We start from the raw sequence: 15,541 nt of genomic DNA, 5'->3' as shown, positions 1-15,541 counted from the left end.
GCAATGGCATCATGTAGATGGACTTTTGGATGTTATCATTAGTATCTCATGAAAGTAATTTTTTATACAGAAAACAGTTTAGGCTTACCAATAAGTTTTGTACTAAAATGTAATCTCACAAATAACAACATTTATTAAGAAAATCTATGCCTAAGAAATTCTCTTACCAATAAAAGGCAGAGCTGACATTTATTGCCAATAATCTAATGCAGACAATGTAATCTATCTTTATTTTGCTCCTCTGTCCCACTGTAAGAATGCAGTAAAACACTTAAACGTGCATTTTCTAAAAGGCTCAAATTTAAATAGATGCACTGCAAGTGAAACTCAATTGTTCCCTAAATTATAAATATTGCCTTGATATCTTCAGTAAATAAAATCATCCAAACACATATCTCATGAGAATTTAGCAAGGAATCAACATGTGCATACAGAAATGAAGTGTCTTGAAACCAGGCTCCATCCTGAAACTACACATTCTTAGCAGACAAAACTGCACCTGAGGCAGGTGAAGGAGGGAACTATTCTTATAAAAAGATTTTCAATTTTTTTATGAAAGTAAAAATCATCCGAGAAAATCATCTTATTAATACACAGGAGGAAGAAATACCTTTTCTTATCTGGCAAATCCATCCATACATATAATCACAGTGTCTGTCATTCCACAGCATGGTGGAATCACCACTGATCTCTGTGCAAAGTTCAATTCCTTGATAATTATTTGGTTCTCCAAAGCCCCAGTTTTCATACTTCACCTATGACAGAAGAAGATTCTGTTACATGGAAATAAAGTAAGGTGACAACATCACAGCACAGACTTACAAATTGTTCCTATTGTCAGGTTAAAAACTTAGGTAGGAGGAAACCAGGATTCTTCTGTGCAAATGCTGACATTTCAAACTTTTTTTCAGATTGCAAATGGATTGTAGCTTAGGTAACAGTTGTTTTTGTTCACACTTGGAAGAATATAGACATTTTTAATAGAACCTAAATTCTGTAAAATACATTTAACAACAATGTTGGGGCATGCTAGATCTTGATATTAAATTAATTAAGTTTACAATATAAGTAAAATAGGACATTATTCAGAAACAACAAAAATGCTGGCATTTGCCTCAGAAAGCATTACTGCTATCCTAATTTTCCTATATAAAATCCAGTTTCATGTTTCTCTACTGTAAATTGCCATAAATATGTCTTGACCAACCTTGCATCAAGTACACCTACATCAAGTACATCTACATCTCCAAAACCACTTTTGTTTCTACAGTTTTATACCTTAGTTTAAAGTGCAGTAAGTCAAACTGATATTAAAAAAGTGTCTTCATATCCATGGAATGTAAGCCATTTCAGATAATGAGCAAAGAAAAGAATGACTGCAGAAGGACTATTTTACATAAAAAATCCTTTCATTTATAAGAACATCCTTTTAGTCTACATGTATTTAATTTCCTTGTTGATTCAATATGTATCTTCTAATCAAAAATCAGTGTGTTTTAGCCAAAAAATACCAATCCATGAAATTGCTATTCATTAGCTTTCCTAAAGAGAGCACTATACAGAGGGTTATGATTAAGCATAAAATTACACAGAAACACATACACTACACATAAATGAGAAGTACAGGGAATGCAGAATAACAGCTGTGGAAAATTAAATTACTCACTGGAGATCCATCACTCCAAGCAAAGCCATCGTCAGGATTCATGTAATATAAACCCATCCAGAAATTCTGGTGGTAATAGCCATTGTTCCTAAAAAAAAAAACAAAACACCAATACTAATATGGGCATTACAATATTTTTAACAATCTATTTTATTAATGCTGTTAAAAACAATAACAACCATGATGAAAATAAATTAAAATGCAACTACTTCTAGCTGTTTTCATTATGCATTAACTCAGATTGAAATACAGCTCAAGAAAATTACCAGAAATAACTCCTGTTCATAAAGTTGCTTAATACATTTCTATAATGGTTCACTGGCTACTGTTGCTCCATTTCTCAACTCTTCATTTTCTCTGTAAAGGCACTTACAGTTTTCAAACAGAGAGTTACTTTCTGCATTGAATCACCTTTTTGAAATATCACCTTCAACTAATCCTATCTGTAAGCAGACACACTTTACTGGTTTATCTGAATATATTCAGTCAATTTGTCACAATGAAGCATCTGACACTTTTTCCTTACAGTAAATACACAGTTGGGATTCTAGTATGGTCATAGCATTTTGCAGGGCCATGATGTTTCTTGCTTCTTGGTTAGCCAGGAATGTACAAGATCCTTGAGCCTGGTTTGTTCTGGCCATATAGCAAGTGTTAGCTTTTGAACTTATTCAGAAATCTAATATCTGGTTTTTGCCATTCAGGGACTTACTAACCTTATTTACCTTCCTTATGTATGAATAATCTGATGTTGCCTTTGCTTTTTGGTTAGCTCACAAAAGTGACCAAAAAATCAGCATATTATCCAGACTTATTAAACTATTTCATCAGCTCTAGGTTTTTGCTGTGTGTTTGCCACTCACACAGAGGTGGAATGCAGTCTGGTTTACACACAAATAAACGCACACAGCCAAGAGGAGGGATTTCAGAAGGCCAGGAGGCTGAGTGGAGCAGCTGCTGGCTGTACTCACGCGATGGAGCGCCAGATGACGAGCTGCTCGTCCCTGCCGTGGATGGAGGCCAGGTCCCCCCCGATGGACCGGCAGAACTCCTGCGACTCCTGCCACGTCTTCTTGTGCTCTGCTCTTGAAAAGGGCTAGAGAGACCATGCTGCCATCAGACAAACCAGTATAGATCGCGAGATGAACAAGTATTAGCTACCCAAAAAAACTGATTTGCAATCATAGTGGGGATTACGGAAAGTGTTCTCCTCTGTGAAACACAGGCTTGGAATGAACTCTTCAAATCAAGTTAGCACACTGCATTGCTGGTAGGAGTGTCTACTGCCAGGCAACAACCAGACAACCAGCTTAACAGAAGTGGAATTTAAGAACGAAAGGTCAAACCCAAAGATTAGCCTTTAACAGAATAAACAAGATCATGAGCATTTCAGTAGAAAAAAAGACTTCTACATATAATCTGGAAAAAAATATTATGAAACAGTAGGACACACATATGCCATTTTTTATTGGGATCACAAAATATTCTGAGTTGTAAGAGACCCACAAGGATCAGCAAGTCCAACTTTTAAGTGAATGGCCCATAAAGGGATCAAACCTTCAACCCTGGCATTATAAGCGCTATGCTCTGACAAACTGAGCTAATCACAAGTATGTGAAGCAAACAGAATGCAGAAATAATCCAGAAATAAGCATCATGCTTACTTTGAAACAGAAGCTAATACGATTGTTTGAGTCCCAGCCTTCTGGACACCGGGGAATAGGAGTTGTTGTAGGAGCAGGTGGAAGTGTCACTCCTTCTGCCCACACTTTGCATATGAACTTTGCCTTTTCTTCACATTTTATTACATCCCATAATCCACCTGCTATTCCAGTCCTCATGGCAACACAGCCTGGCTTTCTTCCTGATTGTAAACAGGAATGCACAAAAATGACATTTAGGGTGTCATAAATAGTTAGAAAATTTCATATTCTATCCTGTCAGAAAGAAAGTAATTGTACAGAGTCAAAAATATTTCTAATATTAGAGAAGGTCCCTGGGAGGACCACGAAAATCATCAGAAGGCTAGAACACCTCTCCTACAAAGAGAGGCTTAGGAGTGGGATTGTTCATCCTGGAGAAAAAAAATTACGGGGAAACATTATCATGACTACTCAATATCTAAAGAGTGCTTATAATAAAAAGCAGGACTTTTTACCAGAGCTTATAGTGACAGAACAAGTGAAAACCATTTTAAAATTAAAGAAGGTAAATTCAGATTTGGCATAAGGAATTAATTTTTTAAATATGAAGGAAATGAGTAACTGGAATAGATTGCCTGGAGAAAAGTTCCTTCATGAAAGTTCTCAAGATCACGTTGGACTAGGATTTAAGCAACTTGGTCTAGTGGAAGGTGTCCATGGCAGTGGGTAGGGACTAGGTGTTATTTAAATGTTCTTTCAACACAAATCATTCTGTGGTTTTATGATTCTAATTAATGAAGAAAAAAATTGTTTCTTTCTGATTAGATCATGCCAGAGATTAAATGACCTTCCATTGTTATATTTTGTCCCTCTTGTCCTACCTTGCAATCCCATTTTCTCTAGGACTCAGAGATGCTTTCATGCATGCTGTGGTCCCACATGCCCAGAAGGTGCAGTGAACAAGAGTGCTATGAGATGTGGCTGCACAGGCAGGACCCACAAGGAGATTTCTCCTCCAGAGCAGCCAATGACTTCCCCAGAACAGTTGCAAATCAGAAACTTGACCTCAATGAAAAGTTTCTTCCCAAACTCATAGTAAAAACTCATTTCAGCACTAGGCAGGAGCTTAGCAACCACACTGGATTCTTGGGGAAATCAACTGGATGTATTTGAAAGCCACTGGCCATTATGTCATCAAGAGAGAACTAAGGAAAAAACTTCAAGCAGTGAGCGACTCATTTTGTGTCCTGGACTCATTAAACAGCACAGAGTCATACCTACCAGGCATTTCAGAATTCCAGTGTGTGAACAAGACAGATTCACCATTAGCCCACTTGAATGTTCCCTTTTCTTCTACATCTGAAAGTCCAATCCAAAAGTATCTTTCTGTTCTCAGCCCAACCAGGCTGGTCAGATAGGCTTGTTCATATCTATTCAAGAGAAATCAGTCAATAAATTAATACTGTTAAAGTTATTTTTTAAAGTTGCAAAAAAGCGTGCTATTTCTCAGAATTACCTCTGCACCTTCTTGAAAACACAGCTTAGATGGATTTTCTCTAGCAAATAATATAACAAAACCATTAAATAATAGATATTTTGTAAGCCTTAATATCAAAGTATTTTGCTTTCTTTTCAGATGCCCAGTGAATAAGATAGTCTAATCTTGGACTGACAGGAAACTGCTGGTAAAGAAGAAATCTGACATGCCTTATGTTTTATAACGCTGTATTTTGTGAGTTTCAAGTACTCTTTTATTTTAAGACTTTTTGCTTCAGACAAATGCAAAACTGAAAAAGGAATCTCAGCATTACTGAAGAAAGTTACAAAAAGTAGAGGCAAAAGTAATATGACACTAAATTATAAAACTAGGGAACACTTTAAATTAGATCCAATGATTAAGCAAGACAAGTCACATTTAGCAAACAAACCTATGTAGAGGTAAAGCCTGTCATAGTTCACTATGGTGTTTAAATAAACAGCTCCTAAGAAATTAGAGAAAATAAAAAAAAGACTCTCCCTAACAAAGTGTAGTCTGAAGGCCACATTAATGTTAAAACATTTTTATGGCATCTGCAGTGCTATCTGTGATACCTATCTGTGAGAGCTACCATTTGTGGCAGCTGGAGCTTTCACAGTAGAACATAACTATTTTGATTATATACAAATAAATTAGAGATTGTGTAAAGCATCAAGTCATCTGCAGAAAAAATATTTTGTTTCTTAAACCTTGTATTTTTCCTATATTTCACATAGAGTAATGTGCACTACTTCTCCAAAAATTTTGCACACACTGAACCCTGGCTGCATTGTAACAGATTTTCAGGTACCAAGCACTTTGCATAATTTAATTTCACACTTAATTTTTTTAAAAGTACCTCAATTCAAAGACCAGACAGTTGAAAATTATATCCTCTTGCTTATTTGTACTACCTTTTGAATTCAGAGCCATATCTCTTCATTTAATAATCAAAATTGGATTCTGTATTCCTCACTCAAGTTAGCCACCACAATTAAAAAGTGAAAGATATAGTTCTACTTGTTATTTGACATAACCATCCATATCAATACTGATTTTACAGCCTGATCTACTTTCAGTATAAACCAGATTCCTGGATTTGAACTTACACAAAAAAACTGTGTGAAGTTCTGTGTTGACAGATAGCTGTCCTTTGAAGCTAGATTTTTGCTCAGATCAGAGTCTTTATTCTGATATGCAGGTGATGCTAGAAGTTGAATCCTCATGTGACCCCCTCAGACAAGTAAACATTTACCTACCTGTCTTCAACAGTTGCTAAAAAAGCCTGATGACTTCCACAGGTTTGATTTGCTTGAGGAAATGTTGCAAATGTATTTCCAATCAAGTAACAATAAAAACCATGCCTTTTCCAGCCCTGCCAAAATAAATGTGAAGTGATCACATGTGGGAAAGGGAGAAGGAAAGGGAAAGGGGACCAACAAATGAGAAAACTGATTTATACCACTGTTACCTAACCACTAGACAGAGGAACAACGTGACTGAAAAAGTCAGAGTGGAAACAGGCAGGATCAAAGCTTTTTAGAATTTTGTTTCATAAAATAATTTTTCATATCTAATGAATTATCAATGTATTCTATTCACAAAGGGATGAGAGGCTTTGCTGTGCACCTTTTGTGCTCAGAACAGGATTATAACCAGCACATGGGCATCATGCAATCACGAGGCTGGTCTTGAAAAGCAAAGCTCAGCTTGAATTTTCAGAAAGAGAATGACACCTCAACCAAGTTTGTTTATTCTTAGCTAACATTAAAACTCACTCCTAAAGTTTTGTCATTCAAATTCATTTACTCAGGAACATGCTCTCAGAGAAGGTTCCTGTGAACAGCCACAGTTCACAAAAAATTTCTTCTGATGGTTTTTAACTTGTCACTTTTGAGAGACTTTATATACAAGCATGCTACTTGTTCTGTAGGCAATAGTAACATCCACAAGCATGAGGAATGCTTAATTTCCTCCAGCACTTGTAAGGATTCCAGGTGTTCTTTATAAATACTGGGAATAATCATCAAAGACCTTCTCTGAAGCTGTGTAAAGCAGACTTGGAAGAAAAGCCAATTTCTTCAAGGAAAATAAACACTCAGTAAGATTTCCTACGACAGAATAAATTTCAGTAGCTTTTTGTAATTACTGGGTGTTATGCCATTAGAAGGCAAGCAAGTAAACAATAGATCTGTTGACAATTCAGAAGAATCACAATTGATTCATTTTACTCGGCTGCTCATAATAAGTTGTTGGACATAGAAAGCACTGACAGAGACCATAGGAAAGCCCTGAGAACAGTATTTAGACAGGGACACCCTCCCTGCTATGAACAATTTTGTAGAAAACTATAGCCAGAGCTGAATTGCAGCTGATGGTACAGGCAAACTCTTAAGGGAAGCTTGAAGGCCAATCAAGGATAAATGGTTTGCTGCAGGGATAACAGGTTTGAGATTTGATTTAAGTTTTGGAAAAAGAAAGAGAATATCAAGAGCCAAATGACAGTCATAATTAGATTTAGTAATATAGATCCCCTAGCCCATCTGCCATAGGAATGAGAAGGCAAACTCTTCTGATTATGATGAAACAGAACCTATTTTTCCTGGTTTTTCTGTCACCTAGGTGACAGTTTTTCTATTTTATCATTCTTAGCCTATTCATATCAGACAGCTTCTTCTTCACTTACTCTCTGGCAGCCCATGTCAACAGTTTCCTCTTCTGTAGGAGCATCTGACATAGGTTTCCTCTTACAGATGTAGCCAATTTTCTTCTCACAAGAACGGTCTGCCCAAAATCCATCCTGAACACACAAACAGAACCTCAGTCAACTGGGCTTTTTTATATCTCCAGAAAAAAGCTGGTTTATACTTCTAAGTATGCAATAATTTTTTGCTAGCTATCAATAGATAAAGTTCCAGTTCAATTAAGTTCAATACTTAGTTCCAATGTCATTCCTATCTCACTTCGTCTGGAGCTGATTTACCATTGACTTACAATTTCTTTGATTTTCTGCCCTTCTTAAAAGCAATCCCTTGAAAGTGACCACAAGACACCATGTTTAAAAAGACTACTGATTTAATAATCATGTTGGAGGAAAGAGAGATATCATCTATCCCCACAGAAACACAGCTCTAACAGCAAAAAAAACAACACCAGAAGACTGCACTCCTTAGTTAATACTCACAAAAAAAATGAAGATGCAAAAAAGTTCTTTGTCAAAGTTAAAATTAATATTCTTATTCCTCATACTGCAGTTTCTTAGAAGGAACAATGGCCATTTAGTGGGAATTGTACTGAAAGTAAGGAACATCACACCATGTTCCCAAAATATTTTACATTCATTTTGGCTGAACAGATGGACTAATGTATTAAGAGATGAAGGGAAACTTGTGTGCCATTCACCTGTGCCTTAAAGACTACACCTTTGTAATTGTAATTTCATACCAGTTGGTGGCAATTTCTTTTTTATTTTTCATTCTTTTTATTCTTTCGACCCCACCCCCTCCCCTAAAAATGTAAAATAATCATCATGGTAATACACAAAACCAACAAATCCATCTTCCAGCAAAAACTGTCAAGCTCAACACTTCTGCCTTCAACAACAAAGCCTTGGATGTTCACCTGGTGCTTGTGTCTGTCCTGTGCTTACTGTAAGGCAAGTCCATTGGTGGCTGTCACATCATCCCCTGCCATGTCTGTCTCATTGGGTTGGTAAACCCTTCAAATAATCACCCAAATCTCTGACCTTCTCAGACTGGGAGAAACCACCTTTGCAAAACCTTCAGATTTCTCCAGCACAGGAAAACCTACTCTGAAGCTATGGGTCTCTAGTTGCAGGAAGATCATTTGCTGCCTTTCCATAACTGTGTCTTCAGTGGGAATTTCGTGCAGTAATTTCTAGATACTTCTTACTTATGTCTCAGGAGCTGGCTTTGGCAAATATATCTCTGTTCTCTTACTTTCTTGTTAACTAAACCCAAACACTTCCTTGAAAAAGAAGGTGGTATTACAGACAGGGCCAGGATTTGTTCCATAAAAATAAGTGATGGGTTCAGATGGCTTCTGCCAAGGACTGATCAACTCAAAAATATCAACAATGGAAACATAAATGCACTTAGGTAGGTAAACGTCAGCAAACTGAGAAGATCAACTTATGCATTGTTAATCTTGCAAAATAAAAAAATAACCTTTGGTATGTGTACATGCTTTTTTTCCCTCCTGATAAAATAGGAAAAACTCTAAAGGAGGTGGTAAGTTTAATATTTTAATTGTCACAAAAAGGAAAGATACAACATCAACACAGACTGATGTTTATGTCAGGTATTATCTCTGTTCCTGCAATACTCCCAAGTCACTGATCATTGCCTGATTCCAGAAGACAGCCATTCCAAAGCAGCCATTAAATTGTGGGTATGCAGTCACTCAGAAAAAGCTTCCACTAATGCCACAGCTAAATACTTTACTACTTTTCTCACAGGTCTTCATGTGCAGTGCAGATACAAGCACAGTAATTAAACCACCTAGATCCAAGATTTATAACTTTGCCTAGAAACATAGAATTAAGTTTTCTATTTTCTTCTAAAGAGAGTATTTCTCTCTCTAGCATCACTAAATGCTATACTAAGTGCAATTTTTTAAGGTGAATCCCATATTCAGTCAAAATATATAAAAGCCAAACTTATCCACAATGTCTTTTTAACTTCCTGAAGAAAGACATTTACATGTTTGTCTGTTTCCTGGTGTAATTACAAGATTCTTTTAAAAGTCCACATGCACAAACTGAAATCCAGAAATATGGATCTTGGAGAGCAGTTGCCACTACTTGTCTGCTCCTGAGAGAAGACAGTGAAATTTTCTGTCAACCTCAAACAGAGGTCTTTCATCAAAAAAATTAATTCCTGGCACTAAAATAGGTTGCTTCAAGCAGTAATAGCTCAATTTTTAAAATTATTTTTTATTATTTGCTCTTGCATAGGAAAAGCCCAAATGAGAAATGAAATTATAAGACAATTTAGTCAATAGCTTTATGACTTTACCTTTCCCTTCATAACAACACAGTCCTCTTGCCTGTTGTTTGCATGAGTGGGTTCTCCACGAAGCCACTTAGTGTAGGTGACAGGTGTTCCATCACTCCATTCAAAATACATCTGAACCTTGAGGTCATTCAACCCAATCCACAGCTCATCAGATGGCTCTAAAACATACAATTAACAATCCTGTCACATAATGAGAACTTTTGTCTTTGTGGAAAAGAAAAAAAAAATTAATCTCAGGAAGTTGAAAAGGCAGTCAGGAAAATAGGGTTCTCAGCCTCATAGAGGTCAGACTGATTCTCATATACCCACTGCAGTCATCAGGAAAGGCCACTCACCAAAGTGACAATAAAATAAGGGTATTAAACTTCATAGAAAACAACCAAAATACTCCCTTTGCTGAACACAATGAGATTCATCTTCTTTCCCAATTCAAAACTCTTGTAACAAGATATGAATAAACACCTAAATAAAATATTACCTCCCTTTTTCCTCCTATTTTTAGTATAGTGAAGAAAGAAATGTTCTATTTTCCATTGCTAAGACACCCAGTCTTTTAGAGCTGAAAACCAGAGCGCTTGCAAGTTTTCCCATTATATGTGTTCCTATATTTTATTTCCTTTCAGAGTAAGATGAAATTCATATGGTTTTTCCATTTTTTTCACTTTACAGTTAAAGGAGTTAGTCGTTGGCTTTTGGCTGGAAAAAACTGCGGGACTGGTCAAGGAATTTACTTCACACTATCTGTTTTTGGGAACTTTATTCGCATGTGTTTAAATTCCTCCACTCTAACACACTGCTACTATAATGTTCATATCTAGTTTTGCTCTGAATAAACTATTTGAATAAGGAGGATTAAAAATTTGGGCATTTATAATCATTGTCACAGGGTATTTCTCCCTAAAACTGATATTTTGATTTTGTTCAGTGAAATTGGCATTTTTTAAAGTATTATTTCATTATTTATTTCCAGTCTGTTATCCAGCATATACCATAGGGAGCAAGTACTTGCTTTTGTCCAGAGCACTACTACTCACACTGACCAACTGCATGCCCAGTCCTTTCCTTGGATAGCTGTCCTTCCAAGCAAAGTATAAACTACTTGGTTGCTAGAATTTGCTCACTATTAACATTCTTCATGAACAATAAGGGGACTATATTTTAACATTTTCCCCTTAATTTATGTCCTTTTATTTCTACTCATCAAACTCAGAGGTTTTTCCCTGTTCAGTTTGTTATCAAAGTTCTTGCATTCTTGCATAAGTCTTCTAACACACTCTACCCAGACTGACCACAGTCAACCTGACAATGAAATCACCCATGGAAATTAAAAATATCAGCTTTTTATGAGCCCACACAAAGGTCACAAGTCGCAGGATCAGGTCTCTCAATGGAAATGGAACTGTTTCTTTTCTGTTTGTGCTGCCCCTAGCAACAGAAGTGCCTATATATAAGCTAAAAGTCATTGTCCCCAAGGCATTCTTTCTGAGTAACACATTTCAGATGGAGGTTTTCCCAGATTCCACCACAATCTAAAATTCTTCAGTGACATTTCTGCTATCTGCTAGTTCAGGAGCATGGAGGCTTTCCCATCCTGGCCAGCCAAGATACTGCAAATACCACCCTCCCAGCCAGTCACTTGAATGACAGTGTCAATCCTCTGTCCTTTCTCCTTCCCTCCCTTGACTCTCCTGCCTTTATTACACTGAAGTGTGATCAGCCCCTATAGCCCACCCATAATTTCTTACCATTTCTCCCCCATTAAGAAGCCCTCAAATTCACAGGCTCTCAGGCTACATTTTCAAACACATACCTTTCCCCTTTCCTGCAGACTTATTTTAAGAAGTCCCCCAAAATCACATTTCAGTACCCCTGTTTAAACTCTCTTCTGCTAACACAACTGAAACCTGTTCCAATTGTACTGCACATCACGCTCTCATTTCCTCCTTGCCCACTGCTATCCATGGTCTTTAATTTTTTTTTTTTTTTTTTAGTTTAGTTACCTCTTAAAATCTTTCTGTCTGTGTTTATTGAGCATTTGGCAGAGCAGAGGCATTGTCCATGGCCAGAGCTCCTACTTTTGTGGGCTCACACCATGGTAATATAAACAATAAATAACATTCTTCAACAAAATATCTATACCGAAACCATCTAAATGAGCCATGCAAATCTATGTAGCCTCTTCCTACATAACATTCTTTTCCTCACTGGAACTGCTCCTTTTTTGCAATCATCCCTACAGCTGTGTGTATAAATACTAAGAGGGTTTTTTTCCAGCAGTTTGTAAAGCTGCTTCCCATTCTCAGTCATGCACTGGGCCACATTTGTGCCATATCACATGCTGGACTTCCGTGTAAACATCCAGAATGCACTTCTTTATTCTTCATGTTCCTCTCTAAAGTTCTCCTTTGTGGGTGATGCCAACAAAAGCTCAGCTACCATGACAATATTCATCTCATTACACCCCTTCTTCCTTTGTTTTATCATGGGACTGTGAATTGTTTGGCACAAAGATAGACTTTTGTTCTTTCTGTACAGCAGCATTCTGATGCAGACAAGACTTTCTAGGCACTGCAATACATGGTGTTCTCCTCTCAGTGGTGAACAAGGGCAATCCAATACAGTCATAAACTGTCTTAAAAGGCTCCTTTAGTGTTCCAATTTTACTCCTCTGAAAGGAATGCTTTTAAAATAGGCTGTTGCAGCTGGTGTGTCATTTGTGAGAAGCCTGGTTTCCTTCAGAACTTTTTGCCTTTCAGAAACACTCAATTTTACTAAAACAGAACAGTAGTTCAGGAAAGGTCTTTGGAGGAGGTATTAAACTATGAAATGACCTACTTCCCATATGTAACGTGAAAATACAACTAGTTTCCTTTAGAACCTATCAAATATCAAATCTATCTATCAAATGTCCTAATGTCTCATCAAGAGGTCCCACCTTTCCTAAGAATATGTTTCAAAGAGTAAAAGTTTCATATTGTTCATGAAAGACCAAGTCACTCTTTCGGGAGTGTGAAGGTAAGCACAAGTTGCCATGGAGGTAGCTAGGATATAAAAATAAAGGATTTCAGCTGTTTTATTGTTTCCTGCTATGCTGCAGCTCTAGGTACACGGCTACACTTTAAGTGAAGGATAAACTAACTCATCTTTACCTGGCACTGAAAGCACACACAGGATCAGTCACTGCAAGGAAGCACACCTAGGTGTGAACCTGCTTCTCCCACAAAAAGCAGGTAACTGTTCCTCCATGCAGGAGCAGGTTCATGTAAAGCAATAGCAGCCATGAAATTGGCTCAGAGTCAGCATAGCTGCATTCTCCTAATGAACACATCTTGCATCTGTAGACTAACTTGCCTTGCAACAGCTTGAGTGTGTGCTCAGAAACCAAGCATATAAATACTGTATTTGCCATGGGGCACATCTGAATCCATGTACTGAGACAGATGCATTCTTTTTTCAGGAGAAACACACCCAGCACAACTTAAAACATAAGAACATGCCAGTGTTAATAATAGGAAAAAAATCTTCCCAAACTGTCTTGGACCAGCAGACTTTGCTTCCCCCATTTATTTTTGAAGATTGATTGTAAAATCCTTTTATCTTATGAAAATGTTTTAAATTTCTTTAACCTATATAAAAGGAGAAAGGAAGGAGAAGCAGCCCAAAGAAACGGGAGTTTGGAGATAATGCAATTTGCATCACTGATCACAGCTTTTTTTGTGGCAGTAAAATCTCTTTGAGTTTTGTACTCCTGTGTTTTTTCTTCCTCTGATTTTTTTTTTTTTAAATTTAAAATTTAACTCCTTCTGTGCCCTGTGATCAGGACAATTATCTTTAAACAGTCTCCTCATTTTATTAACAGGTAAAACATGTTCAAAACACCTTCTTTACTTAGTGTAAATATATATATATATATGTATATATATGCTATTATGAAATACTCACGGTACCCAAGTTGAGAAATAACAAAGCTGTATTCTTCAACATTATGGATGCTTGCCAGATCTCCATCCTCTTTCCTGCAAGATGTTAAGGCATCTTTCCATATTCTGGGGTCCCTATGAATTATGTAACAGTGACCAGCATATGACATCCATTGATCGGGACACCTAACAGGCACATTAGTCTCTGAAAAGAAAAATTGCCATGAAGAGTTTCAGAATTCTGTTCTTAACTAAAGACTAAACTTCACATCAGGAAATATTTAACAAAAATATTGAATCATAAATTTTCCTTATGAAGAGTAGCAGAGATGAAAAATACGTCCGGTGATAAAAATCTGCATGAATCAGTGAAAGTTGAAACTTCCACACTGTTTTTAAGAGCATTACAGCTGCAAAAAAGTGCTTGCAACTTGAGAAAAGACAATTAAAACACAGTTCTCTATTTTATAAGTATGCATATATGCAAAATAAAATATAAGGTTTGCAGAGTGGTGCTTTCTAATTTTTCTACACTGATGTCAGCACCTCTCTTTAACTCCCATGCTATATGTTAAGAACCTGACTTTACAAAACATATTTATGAGAGTGATTATTTATCCCAAAAACTTAGGCACTTTATGGATTAGCCCATCTGCTAGACTACGGAAAGAAATAACTGATTATACATAAGAGAAACCAAATTGGATTACTGCTTTTAAGAATCCTTTACAGAAGCTTAACTGAGAAAATTATCTTGTCAAAGTAAATGGTTTATGCTTTCAGAAGCTCAGTAGAAGAGCATCAGAGAATTGCCAACAAACACATCACTGTTCAGCAAACAATTCAGCCTTGGGAGGAGTGCCACGTGAACATATAACAAACAGGGTATTGCTATTGTAGAAACAAATTATGATTCTTGCAGCTCTTTATTTATAATCAGCAGATGGGTTTAGCAAACACCAATATATAGAGTAGAACAAGGACAGCAGGTTTTCAGAAATTCTGCTGGCAAAAAAACTTGTGTATGTCAGAAGAAGAATTGTGTTTGTTTAACAGTGGGATATATTCTGTAGAAATGTTTAAAAACAGTAGGCACCCAAACTCATGACCATGCCATGTTGCAGGCATGTGTTTTCAATTGGACTATACTGATGGTTAATACTTAGTGTCACAACACACATTTCTGTTATAAACAGTACCTTCTCTTTCAGACCTGTGTCTAAAAAGTGATGGCATGTTTTCATAAAGTTCTAGTAAAACTCTACTTTTTCCCCAGGACAAGGGGCTCAATGCTTGGTCAAAGACTTCTCAATTCTGTCAAAGGAGAGGAAGAAGTAATATAGAGGATGGGGCAACCCCAGGAAAACAAACAGAATGTACATGGTGCTTTTGGGAGAAACCAGAGCACAGAGATGCCAAATGCTGTTGTAGAAGTTGGTCTGATGCTTCAGGCAGCCTCCTGATTCATCTCACACCTGGTCTCAGTTCTGAACATAAGCATTTTTCAGTGCTTTGCCATAAATCAGAGAGCACTCAACACACTCTTCTCAAACTGCAAACTGCATAGAACAGAAATCAGCAGCTCAGACACAGCCACAGAGGGTCACAAAGGTATCTATGTCTCAGTGTGTCCATGAGCATCTCTTTTTCAAGTGGATGCAGACTGTGATTACTCACTAAACACTAAAGCAGCTATGGCAGGGCAGAAAAACTTTTCCTTGTAGACCTAGTAACACCAGGGAGCTTGTTGCAAGCAACAA

At 36.9% G+C, this 15,541-nt stretch overlaps 1 protein-coding gene across 1 annotated transcript in view; it reads right to left on the bottom strand.

Annotated features, from left to right (window-relative positions):
* LOC130250438 (macrophage mannose receptor 1-like) overlaps window positions 1-15,541 on the bottom strand; it is a 51,536-nt gene that overhangs the window by 17,681 nt on the left and 18,314 nt on the right. Inside the window, exons 7-15 of the mRNA XM_056486162.1 lie at window positions 13,804-13,986; window positions 9,862-10,019; window positions 7,512-7,625; window positions 6,085-6,200; window positions 4,591-4,739; window positions 3,331-3,530; window positions 2,638-2,762; window positions 1,667-1,754; window positions 611-755 (exon numbers count right to left, since the gene is read on the bottom strand). Coding sequence (XP_056342137.1) covers window positions 611-755; window positions 1,667-1,754; window positions 2,638-2,762; window positions 3,331-3,530; window positions 4,591-4,739; window positions 6,085-6,200; window positions 7,512-7,625; window positions 9,862-10,019; window positions 13,804-13,986 — 1,278 coding nt within the window. The remainder of the gene's footprint in view (window positions 1-610; window positions 756-1,666; window positions 1,755-2,637; window positions 2,763-3,330; window positions 3,531-4,590; window positions 4,740-6,084; window positions 6,201-7,511; window positions 7,626-9,861; window positions 10,020-13,803; window positions 13,987-15,541) is intronic.

This window comes from Oenanthe melanoleuca, chromosome 2 (genome assembly GCF_029582105.1).
Source record: "Oenanthe melanoleuca isolate GR-GAL-2019-014 chromosome 2, OMel1.0, whole genome shotgun sequence".
NCBI lineage: Eukaryota > Metazoa > Chordata > Aves > Passeriformes > Muscicapidae > Oenanthe > Oenanthe melanoleuca.
This window is presented reverse-complemented; position numbering and strand designations above follow the sequence as displayed.